Source organism: Eurypyga helias, unplaced genomic scaffold (genome assembly GCF_000690775.1).
Source record: "Eurypyga helias isolate BGI_N326 unplaced genomic scaffold, ASM69077v1 scaffold5869, whole genome shotgun sequence".
Taxonomy (NCBI): domain Eukaryota; kingdom Metazoa; phylum Chordata; class Aves; order Eurypygiformes; family Eurypygidae; genus Eurypyga; species Eurypyga helias.
In genome coordinates this window covers 7,843-22,699 of record NW_010270046.1, presented here as the reverse complement: position 1 = coordinate 22,699, position 14,857 = coordinate 7,843, and the positions used below count along the sequence as shown (strand labels likewise).

General features: G+C 50.1%; 1 protein-coding gene across 1 annotated transcript; it reads left to right on the top strand.

Annotated features, from left to right (window-relative positions):
- Positions 1-27: 27 nt before the first annotated feature.
- Positions 28-14,015, top strand: FAIM2 (Fas apoptotic inhibitory molecule 2; the record flags this gene model as incomplete). The annotated part of the gene is made up of 11 exons (XM_010158292.1): positions 28-205; positions 3,127-3,230; positions 3,390-3,454; positions 4,218-4,271; positions 6,573-6,623; positions 7,154-7,193; positions 7,698-7,735; positions 8,914-9,001; positions 9,558-9,653; positions 11,496-11,549; positions 13,408-14,015. Coding segments are annotated over 11 exons (918 nt in total), but the record flags the coding sequence as incomplete, so codon positions are not given.
- Positions 14,016-14,857: the final 842 nt, after the last annotated feature.

Genomic DNA, 14,857 nt, shown 5'->3' with positions numbered 1-14,857 from the left:
CCCCCACCCCCCCTTTCTGTGCAGCTCTCTGTGAACAACAAACCCCCAAACTCTGAGGGGCAAGGGGAGAAGAAAGACAATGCTACGGCTCCACCAGCTCCTCCAACCTATGAGGAGGCGACAGCAGGAGAAGGGATGAAGTCTGGTGCTTACCCTCCTCCCCCATCGGTCCCGCTCCACCCCAGCTGGGCTTACGTTGACCCCAGTAAGTACTTCTGAGGATGTGCCCTGAGTGAGCCACTTGCAGTGGGGAGAGAGGGATGCAGAGATTCCCCCTACAAACTTGTAGAGAAGAAGGGGACAAGGGATGTGATGCCCAGTTTGGTCCATGGTAGAGCTCACCCTAGAGCTGTAGCTGTAAGCCATATGGGTCTATATCTATATGTAAAAGCCATTTCACCCAACCACTAGACCAAACTGCCTTCCAGAGGTGGGACTAAACCCCAGTGCTCTGTCCCTGCTCTCCTTCCCAGTACCAGGATGGGAAAAATCCCCTCTCCCAGCTTGTTGCACTGGGCAATGCCACTTCCCAGGGCTGGGGAGAGTCTGGTGCAATGCTCACAGCTCTGCAGGCAGCAGCCCCCGCTTTAGCTCCTGTTCAACCCTGGCTTTCAGTGAAGCTGCTGAACAGGCAAAATCAGTGTGGTGGCATCAGGGTGTCTGGCTCCTCTGCGGCGGTGTTCAGAGCCGGCGGAGGCTCGAAGGCTGAATTGTCATCAGCCTGTGTGGCCGACTCTTTGGAAACAAACAGCTTTTCTTCCCTGGGTGCTCCGTGCAGCTTCTGCTTGGTTGTGACAAGCGGACAAAGGCTCAGCTGTGCCCAGTGCAGGGGAGCAGTTGTGTAGCGGGAAGCTGGGATGGATGCAGGATGCAGCGGCCAGCAAGCCAGTCTGCTGGGGTGGCCAAGTGCTCAGTCAGCACAGCTAGAACTGAGAGAGTGCTGGAGGGGCTGGATTTAAGGACTCCTGAATCCCCTCTCTGCTCCATCCTCTTCCTCTGCTGGGCTTTGCTGACTGCCTGTTCCATCCAGGGAGATGGCCGCAGCTGCAGGGATTGAGGTGTTCAGGAAGGGGAAAGCACAGGCTAAACCCCTCTGAGATGTGTGAACCTGCACACTCTGGTGGTTTCACAGACTTTACCCATTCTTGTTTGCCCTCAGGGGTCAGAAACAGAGGGGATAAATAACCTCCCAGCTGGCCATAACAGCCATCTGGGTCTTTCTACTGTCATGATGAATTAGGATGGGTAAAGCCCAAATGGGTTAGGATGCTGGTATTTTGGGTATCCCGGAGGACTTGTTAAGGTGATGTGTCATCTCTTGTACCCTCCCCGACATGCCTGGCAGGATTTCCTCTCTGCAGCTGTGTCCTCAACCTTGCTGGTGTTTTCCTCTGATTTCATGTCCCCCTCCCCTCTCCCTGCCCGCAGCCACGCTGCATGAGAAGTAGCTGGAGAGAAGTGGCATGTCTGTCTTAGTTGCTTTTTTAATGAGCTTGGGACACGCTCTCTTGCTGCCTCAGACGTGGCCATGGGTGGGAGGTGATGGGTGCCAGGGAGGAGGAAACCCCCTCCATTCCTCGCAGGCATTTAGGTGCCTAATGTGGTGTTTAGATGCCTTGATTGCTTTGATGCAGGAGGCAGTGAAGTGTCCCGGGGATATGGGTACCAGGTGCTCTGGTCCGTGTGGGCAGTGACAGAGCTCACACGTGCAGGGAGGACACGCTGCAGGAGTTTTGTCTCTGCTGGGCCGTAGGAGAAGGCACAAGGAGATCTATTAGGCACAAGAACACAAGGGGTTTATTGCCTGCCAGGGACATCTTTAGGATGAGGCTTCTGCAGTGAGAGCAAGCAAGCTTTGACCAGTAAACCAAAAGAAATCCAGAACCGGGGCCTTGAGTTTGGTTCTCCTGGTGTCTGCTGCCTGTCCTCTGAGTTTGAGAGGGTCTTTCCTCCATCGGCCTGAAGGATCTGAGTATCACTGAGCTAAAAAGCTATGAGAAGGAGGGGGAGACACCTGTCAAACAGGCAGGAACATGAATGTATAGCTGGTGTAATTGCATGAGGCTTTGATCTATAGGAAACCCAGACAGGGAGACTGTTAGTAACACAGAAAGGGATATTAGCAAGAGAAGCAAAGAGCACAGGGGAGTGATGTGCTAAGATAACTGAGGTTTCTGTATTTGTTTTATTTTTCTCTTGAGCCCAAGGTTCAGGAGGTAGATGCAAGAGTCAGCCTTCTCCATTTTGTGCAGCTGATCTTAGCAGGGAGAAGCTGCTATGTTGGGTTCCTCCTGCAGCCCCCAGCCCTGCAATAACCTTGCTGCTACCCTTCATCCCTGACCGTCAGTACAGTCGTCTCCGTGGTAGGCAGAGGTTTGCTGATGTTTCCCTTCATCACCCTTCAGGTTGCTGGGCAAACTGGTGCTGTATTCAGCCTTCCTCCTTGCCCATCTGCAGGGAAACTCCAGCAACAAGAGCTTGTGTTTCAGAGCCCCAAGCAAAGCAGCGCTGGGCCACATGGTGTGATGATTTTTTGGGAAGGTCCTAGCAGCAGCAGCATTGGGGTTGTTTCCCCTTATTCAGGCTTGCTGCTAAGCAGTTCTCTGACTCCCTGCATGGAAATCGGATTCAGGGATGGACCTTATGGAAAAGCTGGCTGTAATGAGCTTTTCTCAGAGGAGGGGGCACACTCTTGCCATAAAATGTGATGCAGACACAGTCTAAACTCAGGCAACTAGAGAACAGCGAGTGAATCCTCCTGCCCCAGACCTCCTGATGGGAATGACAGAGGTGCTGGGTCACGGCTTCTCTGGGGGATGCTTTAATATTCAGTGAAAGGTGAGCAAGGATATGATATGAGCCCTCTAATTGCCATTAAAGGTACCGTGTTACCATACAGAGGAACTAACCCTGTGTCCTTGTGCTGGAGTTTGCAGAAGTGGTTTCCCCCTCTCTTCCTGGATAAGATGCAGGAGTGGGAAGGGAGCAGAGTGCCTCCTAGCATGACTGTTTTGCAGTGCAAGGAGAAAACCTTGAAATTTGGGCCTCATGAGCTGTGGGGTCAGATTATTGCAGCTGGGGAGAGACCCAGGTGGCAGGAGTTGATGTGTCTGGTTTCTGCTTCAGGCATGAGCCCCAGCTACGGCAGTGGTGGGTACCCAGGGGACACGGAGATGCTCACAACCTTCAGCTGGGATGACAGGAATGTGCGCAGAGTGTTCATCAGGAAGGTAAGGGGCAAGTCTCTTCAGGCTCAGCCTTCCACTGTGAAGGCAGGAGACCAGCTCTGAGCCCTCGGAGAGACCTGGCTGCAATGGCTTTGCTGTCTTCCCAGGGCAGGGTGGGAAGCAGGGAGTCTGCAGGTTACCCATGGGTGCCTCTTGTTGCAGGTTTATGCCATCCTGATGGTCCAGCTCTTGGTCACTGTTGTTATTGTGGCTTTCTTCACCTTCTGGTAGGCCTCTTGTATAGCACTAATGCTTGCTCTGTCCTGTGTATGACCTGCTCCTGAACTGCCTGTTACAGGGGGTGTTGTCTGTTATGTAGATACCTGATTTTTTTTTTTTCCTCCCCATGTGCTCCAATAAAAAAACAAAACTGAGGAAACCCTGTGAGGTCCTTCAGTACTTCTGCTACCTTTCCTGCATGTCCTCTGGATGGTGCATTGTCCCTTCCGAGTGCTATCCCCAGCCAAGAGGCCTGGGCTGCTTGCCCTTGAGTATTAACTGCTGTATTTTTCCTTTGGGAGTTATCAAGGCCATCAGATCCCAGCCTACCTTGGCTTCAGGGACTGGGTTACCTCCCCTTGCAGAAGCAAATACCCCACACTCGCGCAGCAGCTGTCTCTAGTTCAGATGACTGAGCAGTTTGGGCATGGGCAGCTCATGTTGCCTCCAGAATAAATAATGAATCACTGTCAGCTTGAAGATTTCAGCTACTTAATCACTTCTTGGGGAAGGCAGTGGCGGTTCCCCGAGCAAGCCTGACTGTGTAATTGATAACAGCAGGGCTGTCTTTCCGACTTGACAGGTTGAATTTCTTTCCAGTTGGTCAGTCTGCTGGGTAGATTCATCTGTGTGTTGTGTGGGTGGTTTTTTTTTTCCACATACCCTATGCTGCATCACTCTGTGTGTTCCCGGGTTTAATTTAGCAGCAGCCTGTGAAGTGATTGGCTTTTTTATGCTTTCTGCTCAGCATCCCTTTTCTCTATCTTGCAGTGAGCCGGTCAAGGGGTACATTCAGACACATGCTGCCTGGTACTGGGCCTCCTAGTGAGTATCTCTGTCGTCTCCTATGGCCATGTGTGTTCCAAACAGCTCTGGATGTGGCTGTGGTGATGTGGAAACACTTTCCAAACACTTCTGTATCTTGTGTGTGAAGAAATGCACAAGAAGAATTGAAGAATATATGTGCAGGGGGAGCTGGGGAAATTAATGGATAACTCTGAGGTGAGAAGATAGAAAAATCTCATCTAAATGACGCTGAGACATGAGGTATGCTAGGTATCTACAAACACTTTCAATAAGAGGGCTTGCTGCTCTACAAACCGAGGTCAAAGTAAATACGTGAGTATCGGTTACAAAGCAAACCAGGTAAAACTGGGGAGTTTCCAGGAAAACAGTGCAGAAACCCAGATGTGAGACCTGAAAGGGTGCCCAGATACCTTAGGGGCTGAATCTTGGGTTTGCCCCTTGAAAGCAAGGAGATTGCCTGGCTTTACACTGAATGCCTTGATATGCAATAGATGAAGAAGGATGCAGGCAGTGTTAAGGGGGAGGGATGCATTTGCGGGGATTAGGATGTTTGTGGGGCTGTCAGGCTTCCACCTTCATCACAGAGCCCGTCTTGGTGCCTCAGTTTGGGATGCCATTCATTAGTCAAGCCTGGTGCGAAAGGTCAGCTCGGAGTTTGCATAGGCTGCGCTTCCATGCGTTAGTGGATTTGCAGTTGTGCTGGTTTCCTGGATGCCGCTTGTGTTAGTGCTGCTAATTAAGCAGGCAGAGTGTGCGAGGCAATTGTCTGTGAACAAGGCTCTGTGAACTTGGCTTTAATTAGTTCACACCCAAATCATGAAATGTGTCCAGGCCCAGAGATGAGACACCAGCTTATGTAACTCAGAAAAAAAGACCCAAACTAGCAGTAATAGAAGGGAACTGGCATCAGCATGCCTCTTCGACCTTAAAGGCAAATAATGTCCAGTTGGTAGGTTGGGGAAGTGATGTTGCCTTGTAGGGACACAAGACCAAGCTCTGCTCAGCTCTCTGCTTTGACCATTGGGTTTATCTCCTGTGGCTTGCTGGACAAGTAGCATTTATATCTTTGAGTCAGAGCAAACCTGTCTTGGGCCAGCTGGGGTAGGCTCTGTGCTTGAGGGACTTAAATTTTGTTTGTCCCTTCACCTTCCTGAGCCAACCCTTCCCTCCATCCTAGTGTCTCCGATGGCTTGTCCTGATCTGGTTCTTTCGTACACAGAGACCCTCAACTTTATATCTATCTTTGTAAAATAGAAGTGAGTCCCCTAGGTTGTCTTCCTACAGCTGGGGTGATGGCTCAGAGAGAGTAAGGCAAGAGCAGATGTGCCATAAGGGATGCAAAGGAGATGGGCGACTGCGATGGCGCTCTCTGCTCCCTACGTGCTTTCTTCACATCTGTTCAGCTGTGCCCACTCCAGCTTTCCTGGTTTCCCTGCAGGAGAGCAATGCTCAGGTTTATCTCTGGTGCATTTATCATGGCCCGTGGGTTTTGCCGTCATGTTCATTTATTAGACCTAAGCTGACTGGCTATCGTGCAGCCATCGGCATGCTTGGAAGCTGCTCTCCCCCCAGGCGCTGGGGGAAAGCAGGTAAGCAGGTTTCCACTGTGCCATAACCCATCACGCTCTGGAAAAACACCTGGGCTGTGTGAGGTCCAGAGCAGAGGGAGACTATCCCTCAGCCCCTGGATGTTTTGCTTTGCTGAAGGGTCATGTGAGATAAATAACTCTCCCGCAACCCGGGAATGGCTTGTGCAACAGCGTATGAGGCTTGGGGCTGCGAACTTCACTGAGCTTAGAGGATCCTTCTGCTATTGAACTCTTCAAGTGCTGGAGCAGTAACATGGGACCAGTTCCCTTCTCTGACACAGACCTTCCCTCTGGCCTTAAGCAAGTCACCTGCCCTGTTTGAAATCCCAGCTGGATGCTTTGATCCCACCAAGCCAGAAAGGGTCTGAAAATGAGGGGCAAAGTCTGGTCATCTCCGTATGAGCAGTTCATGCTCTGATGAGGTGTCAGCAACAAACATGTTTGGGTTCTTCATCTATCCCTGACTGGAGTCCTGCTCTGGTCTAAAACCATCCTTCAGGATTTTCAGGGACAACCTTGGACTGGCATAAGCAAAGTAGGCAGCCATGGGCAGAAAACTGCTTCAGTGAGAGGTAGTTACTGCCTTGCTCTCTGCCCAGCCTGCTGGGTAGGAACGGTGCTTGCATTTTAAACAGTGCAGCAGAGCCCCGAAACTTCTCAGCTGGAGACTTCTCTCCAACACACAATGCTTGGGTTTTCCTCCCTAAACTGCTCTTTCTTTTTTTTGCAGTGCTGTTTTCTTTGTGACCTACTTGATTCTTGCTTGCTGCTCTGGACCCAGGTAAAATATTTTCTTTTTGGATTTGAAACAGCCCTGTGAAATGAAGGATGAATGGTTTTCATCTTGTTTCAAGCATGACAAACTCTTTAAGAGATGGGATGAGGTCATGCTGACACAGTGATGTAAGGACTGAGGTGGCAGCTGTATTTTCAGGCCTGATGCCATTGTGGGTTGCTGCAACACAGCTGAAGTCAAATTGCAGATGGGAAGGAAGCTATGTTGCAGCAAAAACTGTGCTGCTGTGTAACTCACTATTATTAAATAATGCAGAGGATGGTCGTCTTTGCTCTCAGTGGAGCAGGGCACTGCTGATTGCTCTGCTGGAGTATCATGGGGATGTTTGCTCTCTTGCTGTAGGAGCACCCCAAATGCTCTTTCATTCCCAACAGGATGACTGTCCCCTTGCACCACACTTGCTGCACAGGCCGTTAATTATATGGTATGTCTTATGCAAGCGGTTGTGCAGCACTGTGAGCTACCTCTGCCCTCCACATGGCAGGGCTGACGAGCCCCTGTTTTTTCACTTGCAGGAGGTATTTCCCATGGAATCTGATTCTGCTGAGCATCTTTGTAAGTAGCACATCTGGACAGTGTCTGCCCTACCCCTGCAACCGGTGTGGCTTTCAGAATGGCTCCAAGCAGGAGAGACGTCTGGTCTGGATTCCTGCAGAAAGCAGGAATTTCATCCTCTAATGGCCCTGCACTTGGGCTGTGGAGCTGTAATTGAACTAGAATGTGATAAGCAGGAAAGAAGGGAGCCTCTGTTTAAAATAAAAAAAAAAAAGTCTGTGGAGGCTGATTGGTGGTGGGAGCTGCGGTAGGGTGCCAGAGTCCTGTGCAAGACGGGTAGAGGGATGGAGAAGGTGGGTCTGCTCTCGGGATGGTGGCCTGCCCTCACTTTAACCTGCTCTGTGGATATTAGTCACTGGAGGATTAGAAACTATCTTAAAAATTGCTTCCCTTGACCAACTGTTGAAGAGGCTTCACTGCTCTTATCGCTGTAATGTTTTACCTGTTGCGTGTGTCTCCTTGGGACATGAATGCAGAAGTAATGTGGTTCTCTTACCCTCCCAGACCCTCTCCATGGCTTATCTCACCGGGATGCTCTCCAGGTAGGTTGAGCATGTGGTGTCTGAAGGTTTTCTGGTCCTATGTCCTATCTCTCCCTGCAAATAAAATTTCCCTACTTCTGAAATACAGGGGCAACTGGATCTTTTTGGAGCTGTTCCAGTTGCCACACAAAACTTGACCTTCCCTTGTGAAAACACTTTTTAAAGCAGGTCTCCAAAACCTGTGGTGGCATCCCTTTCTCTGTCACATCTTAGGCAGCACAGGGTAGCTCCTGGCTATAAAAATCCTACAGGAGATCTCCAGAGCCAGGGATGAGGCCCTGCTTGCACAAGGGGCTGTAGGGGACTACGTGTACTGTGACCTTGCCTTTCCCACGAAGCAGCACTCTAGCAGATGGGGCTGGAGCGAGACAAGGAGGTTTTTTCCAGCAGTTTTGTGGGTTTCGTAGTCTATCACTTGCTCCCTTTTGCTTGTGTATTTACTGTTACAATCTGCTCACCCGATCAGCCCTGGTTCACGTGGGTCCCTGGTGATGAAGCAGATGAGCCAGTGGGTGTTGATGGATACGTGCTGGGGACAAAGAAAGCGCAACGCAGGGAACATACCAGCGATAGCACTCGCAAAGCAAACTGAAGGGCTCTGTGAGGACTGGATTTTCTTAGGGCTGAGCCTGGTGCTGTAGCCAGTCAGTAGTCAGACATACAGGACAACTATAACCTCAGCCTGTAGCCTCTGCACATGTTCAAATCCCTCCTTCCCTGCAGTTTCCAAGACCCAAACTCCTGTTATGAACACATCAGTAGTGCAACAGTGGCTGCAGTTTTCTGATTTCTCATTGTGCTGCGATGACGTTTGTCATCCTATTTTTATTACCTCCCAGTTTGAATCCTCCCCCTCCTCCATCTGTCCATGGACAGACCAGCTTTTTATCTTAAGTCCCCACGTTAGCTGCTCATGAGTTCCCAGGAGGCACAGACATGCGCTCCTGCCTACCCTCTTCCATTTAAATTGAGAGGAAAACCCATCTAGTCTTTTTTTAGTGTTTTCTGTCCTTTCCATTTTACATTAAGGAGGAACATTTGTAACTTCTGTGCTGTTTGTGCCCCTAGGACTCATGCTTTCCCTGTGCACCTCTGCTAAGCTTCTGCCTGTCTTAATCCCTCCTTCCACCTGTCCCTGTGGTAAACGCTGAAAAGTGGGTTTGCTGTTAATTTTGCAGTTACTACAATACAAAGTCAGTCCTCCTGTGTCTGGGGATCACAGCCCTGGTGTGTCTGTCTGTCACAATCTTCAGCTTCCAGAGCAAGGTGAGTTTGTGCTGATCAGTCCCTCTGGGAGAGGCTTTTCTCAGGGGTAGGACACTGGGTTGGGGACTTCTGGGGGTGAGGTGTGGGGGACAGCTTTGTAGGGCTCTGGATACAGGAGCAGCCTGAGGGATGCTGGCATGTAAAGTGAAGGTTAGAGGAAGATTAGGACAGATGCTGGGGTGAGGGATGCGTCAGGGGTACAGATGGGGATGGAAGATGCTAATGTATGGTGGCAAACTGGTTTTTTTGAGGATTAGGCTGGCACAAATATGTGTGATGGACTTAGGGATTTCAGGTACATGATGGGTACCGAGTCCTTGCCCATGGCAATAAAGAGGCTCTGTGTGCCATACAGCTGTTGTGCTGTAGGACCTGAGATGCAGATGAAGCAATTGCCATGTGACAGCAAGACGGGTGTGCTGCGGGAGAGTCCTGACAGCAAGATGGGTGTGCTGTGGGAGAGTCCCTCTCTGTGGACACAGTGTGGTTTGGCTGCCCTTACTGCCTCCAGGTCCAGCACTCTGCACTTGTAACGTGATGTTCTTTACCTCTGCAGTTTGACTTCACCTCCTACCAGGGTGTCCTCTTTGTGATGCTCATGGTGCTCTTCTTTGGTGGCATCATCCTGGCTGTGATACTGCCCTACCAATACGTGAGTAATGACCTGTGCCCCTTCTTCCTCTCCCAGTGCCACCATCCTGCTACAAGGCTGGGAGCTGAATGGCCTAAAGCAGGCCAGCTCCAGGGCTTGGCTTGAGAGGGGTGTCCCAGCCTGCTCTCTGAAAATGTGCAGAAACACCAACAGAAATGAAAGGCAAGACCAGGTGGCTGTTGCCTTCTTGTCATACAATCAGATAACGGGTTGTAGGACAGCACTGGCCTGGGGCTTGAGGAAGTTTGATTCTGTTCCTGGAGCTGTGTAGTGACCCCGTGGCAAGTCATATCACTTGCTTGTGCCTCAGTTTCCCCTCCAGTAAAATCAGGGCAGTGAGCGCGTTAAAGTGCTGGCCTGCCCAATATAAAACCAGAGTTTTTGACCAAAATTCAGGGCAGGATTATGGACAAGTTCAGTGGAGTACCTGTCTGGTCAGACCTGGCTGTGTTCACATTAACATCAGGTCATGCAGTGTTTAAATTTTGAGGCTCAAGTTTCTCAGAAATAAGCCCCTCTAGAGAGGGGCCTTGGAACAAGTCCTGACCATGAGCAACTACCTTGTCGCTCCTCCAACTGCTGCCAGCCCCTCTAGCATGGGTCTAACCCCTTCCTTCAGCCTCCCTGCTTTTGGCCCAGCTGGTGTTGGCTGTGCCCAGCTGAAATCTTGGAGTGGCTTGTGACCATACCTGATAGAGGGTTTGGCGTGGCAGCACGCAGTGTCTGGTGTCCATCCAAGAGCACTTCATTACGTGAGTTGTCATTCAGGTGAGAGCCTGACAGACCCTGGAAGATGCTGAAGAAAGATGGAAGGTGTGTGGGGCTGTGCAGCCACCATTAATCACCCTGAATGCCTGCTTGTGCTGGAGATGGACGCACCCAGCTTTGATGGCAGCCTTTAAGTGACCTCCAAACTCTTCACATCTTAACCTGGCTTCTCGGGGGACCCGAATCATACTTTAAGGGCCAGACCTGCAGGAGATGTTCCCACTGGTACTCGCTCTGGATTTGGTCTGATGATGGACAAATTCACAGGCTGGTGTTTCCAAAACCAGGAGCATGGATTTCGGTTGTCTTGGCTTGAGATCCACATCTCCCCAGTGCAAACGTGAGGGTAAACCAGCTTACAGTGCCAAACCACTGCCATTAAACTGTTGAGACAACTACTCTTTATCTTGCAGCTTGTCAAGATAAGCATAGCTTGAGGCAGCCGTGTAATGAGCTTGTCTATCTGGGAGGCAGGCTGCGATCTCTGGGTTGAATCAGCCATCCCATGTGGGCACCTTCTGGAATATAGGCAACTTCTCCACTAGTGCTCTGTGCTACTGTGCCACAGCAAGCAGGGCTCGATGTTTGCTCCTAATTCCTGTGACTCCAGCAGATTAACACATTTAAGTTATACTTGTTAATTATAGCTGGGTCTGGCTCTTGGAAGCATTTGGTGTTCTACCAGTGGCATCAGCCTTATCTGGGTAAATAAGTGCCTAGGGCTGCTGCAAAATATGTTTCCACTGGGATAGTGCTAAGATATTTCCACAGAGATGGCAGCCGTGTTGAGTAGACTATTTGGAAACACAACTACCTGATCTAGAAGCTTATGAGCCAAGTAGACAAGATGACAGCAGTGAGAGGGGAAACTGAGGCTTGGTGACTTGTTTTTTGCCATGAAAAGTTTAACAACAGAAACTGTGTTGGAGCTGGAAGTGGTGTAAGTCTATCCTGGGCTATTAGAGCACTTTCCCTAACTTGGGTCCTTCACAAGAGAGCTAAGCTCTCTTCTGTGTGAAGTCCTAATTAACTAGTTTTCTCCCAGGCACTGACTGATGGGTTTTTTTCCGTCAGGTCCCCTGGCTCCATGCGATCTACGCTCTGCTTGGTGCCATCATCTTCACTATGGTAAGTGGGCGCTGGTCATGGGGTCTGGGAATGTGCTGGCAGGAAAAATAAGCACATAAGCAAGGGGTAAATGTTTTTAGCCTTGAAGGGCGCTTGGGGAAGGGAGAAGAGCGAGTTGGAGGATTGCAGAGAGCTCCACATCCTCAAATGGCTCGTGAATAGCAATTATTGCAATGACCTCAGCCTTATCCCGAGAAGGTGTTGGTGTACGTGACAGTGGTGGTGCAGAGCATGGTGTGATTGGCAAACCCACACTGTATGCGCAATACTAGGTGTGAACAGCAGAAAACATTGTAGGAACAGGGCAGAAAGGCACCTCTGGAGTGGGAAAAGCAGAGATTAAGCTTTGGCACAGCAGTGAGAGCTGGACTGCAGCGCTTGGAGCCTGGGGATGAAATGAGGCTGCAGAATTGAGCAAAGTCTAGTTGGGGCTGGTTGGGTGGGAGTGGGCCAAGGATTAGGTATGAGTTTGGCTAACAAACAGTAGTAAAGAAAGAGTTAGAGACCATGGTTTGGGATTAAGGGGCATTAGGAAGGTTTGTTGTAGGCAGGAGAAGCCCTGAAGCTGGGCAGCTCCTCCAAGGAAGGTGGTGAAAAGGCTTGATTCATTCCTTTGGCTAGCCAGCAGTCCCTCCTGCGAGCTTCTTCCCAGAGCAAGTCCTGGCAGTGCTGTGCTCACCATTCAGGTGTGGGAGTTGTCTGGGAAGATGCTTGGTGTTACCTCGAGGTGGGGGTCAGGAGGAGGGCTGCCTTGGGGTTCAAGGCGGTGCCCATTGGGCATGTTGTGAATAAGATCAGTTGAGCAATTTCATTTATTAGCTGTAATAAAGTCATTTCAAGGGAGCTCGGGTATTTCTTCTGTGATTCATGATTAAAGACTGCTCTGTAAAATATAAGTAGGTTAAACATCTTATAATTACCCCATAAACTTCAGTCAAAAACCCAGATGGTGGAACCTATTGTGTCAGGCTTGTCAGCTCAGCCTCTCAATGTCTGGGATCACCCATAATGTTGGTTATGACTGGGGAGGGCAGAGCTGCCAGCTGACCCCAGGTGATGGCAAAGACGCCCTGCAAACCCAGAAGAGCTCCATGCCGAGGTGTCTGTTGCAGGCTAGGTTAACAGAGCGAGTGAAGGTGAGATGGGAGAAGATTCTGAGCTTGAAGTCCTGCAACAAGGTGCAGGTTTTCTTGCAGCTGGGCCACCAGCTTGTCTTATAGCCCATGTTCCTGTGAGTGCTGTGTTCAAGCAGGCTGGGCAAGGGGTACCCACTGTGCTGGCTTCACAGGTGAAATCTGCCCTGCACTCAGTAGTGTTTGTACCTCAGAAAGGTGTTAGCTCCCCTCTGGGTCTGGCTACCTCTGCTGTCAGCTCTGCAGACCTTGGTGCTGCCCAGGATCTGGGGTTTTTGGCTCTTTCTTGTCCTGGTGCTGCTGCAATGTCATGTTGGGTCCAGGTCACCTTGTAACCTGGCGGGTGTTTCTGGACAGGAGAAAGTCTGGGAATAAAAAGTGGCAGGGACTGGCTGAGGAGGAACAGGGAGAACTGCTCCAGAGCTGATCTTGGGACATGTTTGGCATGGATGAAGCAAAGGAGAACCTTGGGGGAAAAGCATGAAGGAAGCAGGCCTGGAGTAATAGTTAGGCTCAGGGTTTGACTATCAAGAGTGAAATGAAGGAAGGGGAAAGTTGCAGCTTGTTCAGTGCATTGTTCTGAGCTCTTAAATTGCAGCTACAGCCTGTAAAAGGTGGCTGCATTTTTATTCTGGGTACAGTGAGGCAATTGGGAGAACTCCTGTCATTAGAGCACTTCTTGCCTCCATGTGACTGTTGTTGGGTTTCCTCCTCTTTCCTCACAGTTCCTGGCATTTGATACCCAGATGCTGATGGGGAATCGTCGGTACTCACTGAGCCCAGAGGAATACATCTTTGGAGCCCTCAATATCTATCTGGACATCATCTACATCTTTTCCTTCTTCCTCCAGTTCTTTGGATCCAGCCAGGAGTGAGTGCAGCAAGGCAGTATCTTCTCTTTGTTGGCAAGATGCAAGCGTGTTAAAAATATTAAAAGAGGAGGAGAAGAGGGTTAAAAACCCCCAACAAACAAAACCAAACCCACCCTTTCTGGCCCACAAGCAGGCTCCATTCAGTCAGCTGAGCAAAGCCCCTGGGTTCCTTATGCAGCTTGTATATATGCTGTTAGGCCTTTGTGACCCAGAAAGCAAAGTAGGGCTTAAGTGTTATGTCTCTTCTGCTCCCTCCACTCCTACTGAGATCAAACCAGACTGGGAGGCATGAGACCAAGGTCGTCTTTTTCCCAGAGACTGGGTCAGAGTTGCTGGTCCGAGTCCTACATATCACGGGATGTTGAAGTGCAGAGAAGAGCTCTGCAAAGGGAAAATAGCATTAGGGGAGGACAGTAGGGAATTTTGCTAGGATCCTGGCAAGAAATACTGCTGAACAAAGGGAAAAGGCTAGGAAAATCCTTTTGCTCACCTGTTTCTCTCTTGCATTCATTTGGAGCCTTGTGGCCTCTGCAGAGATATGTTCCTGATAGTGCCTGCTTTTAGAATTGCAGAGCATGGTATCACATAGTCTGGATGTCCCAGCAATCAGTCCTCCAGGCACAAGGGAACCTGTTGTTCAGGATGTGCAGCCTCTTTGAGGACATACCTAATGCTTCTGCAGGAAGAATTCTTCTGTATCCTTTGCATCTGGCCATGGGGCTGAGTGTGTGCTTTCTTTCCTTCCCAGAGTGGGATAGCAGGACCACTGGCTGAGGGCTCACCTCCCCACCCAAGGGGGACATGTATGTCAGTTCTCTCTGGAGTGTGGCTCTTCCCCTGGGAGGGTTGTGATCCCATGCAAGGATTATCGGCAGAGAATGGCAGAGAAAAGAGGGAAGAGGCTGAGTTTCAGAGCTCATGTAAAGCCAGGAATCTCCTGATGTGAGAAACAGGCAGTTGAGATCCTGTGACCCATCATAAGGATCTGATGCCTTCACAAAATTGTTGCTTGAGATTAATGGTCCTAAGTGGTTACTACCCAGACTGAGGCCAGGGTGAATGCCTGTTGCTCAAAATGTGTGCTGCTTTGTAGCAAACACCACTGTTGCCTCTTCCTCTGGCCACTTTCCAATTTTGCTTCCCCAAACGGGGATGTCAGCAAGAGCACTGGATGCCTGTGAGTGCTCAGGTAACTTTCCATCTTCCCCATGCTCACATTCCCCTGTTTGGGGATTAGCTGGCTAATTTCTAACTGTAAAGCTCCAGGTGGAGATAAGAGGTCTTTTGCTCTTATTTAAAAAGT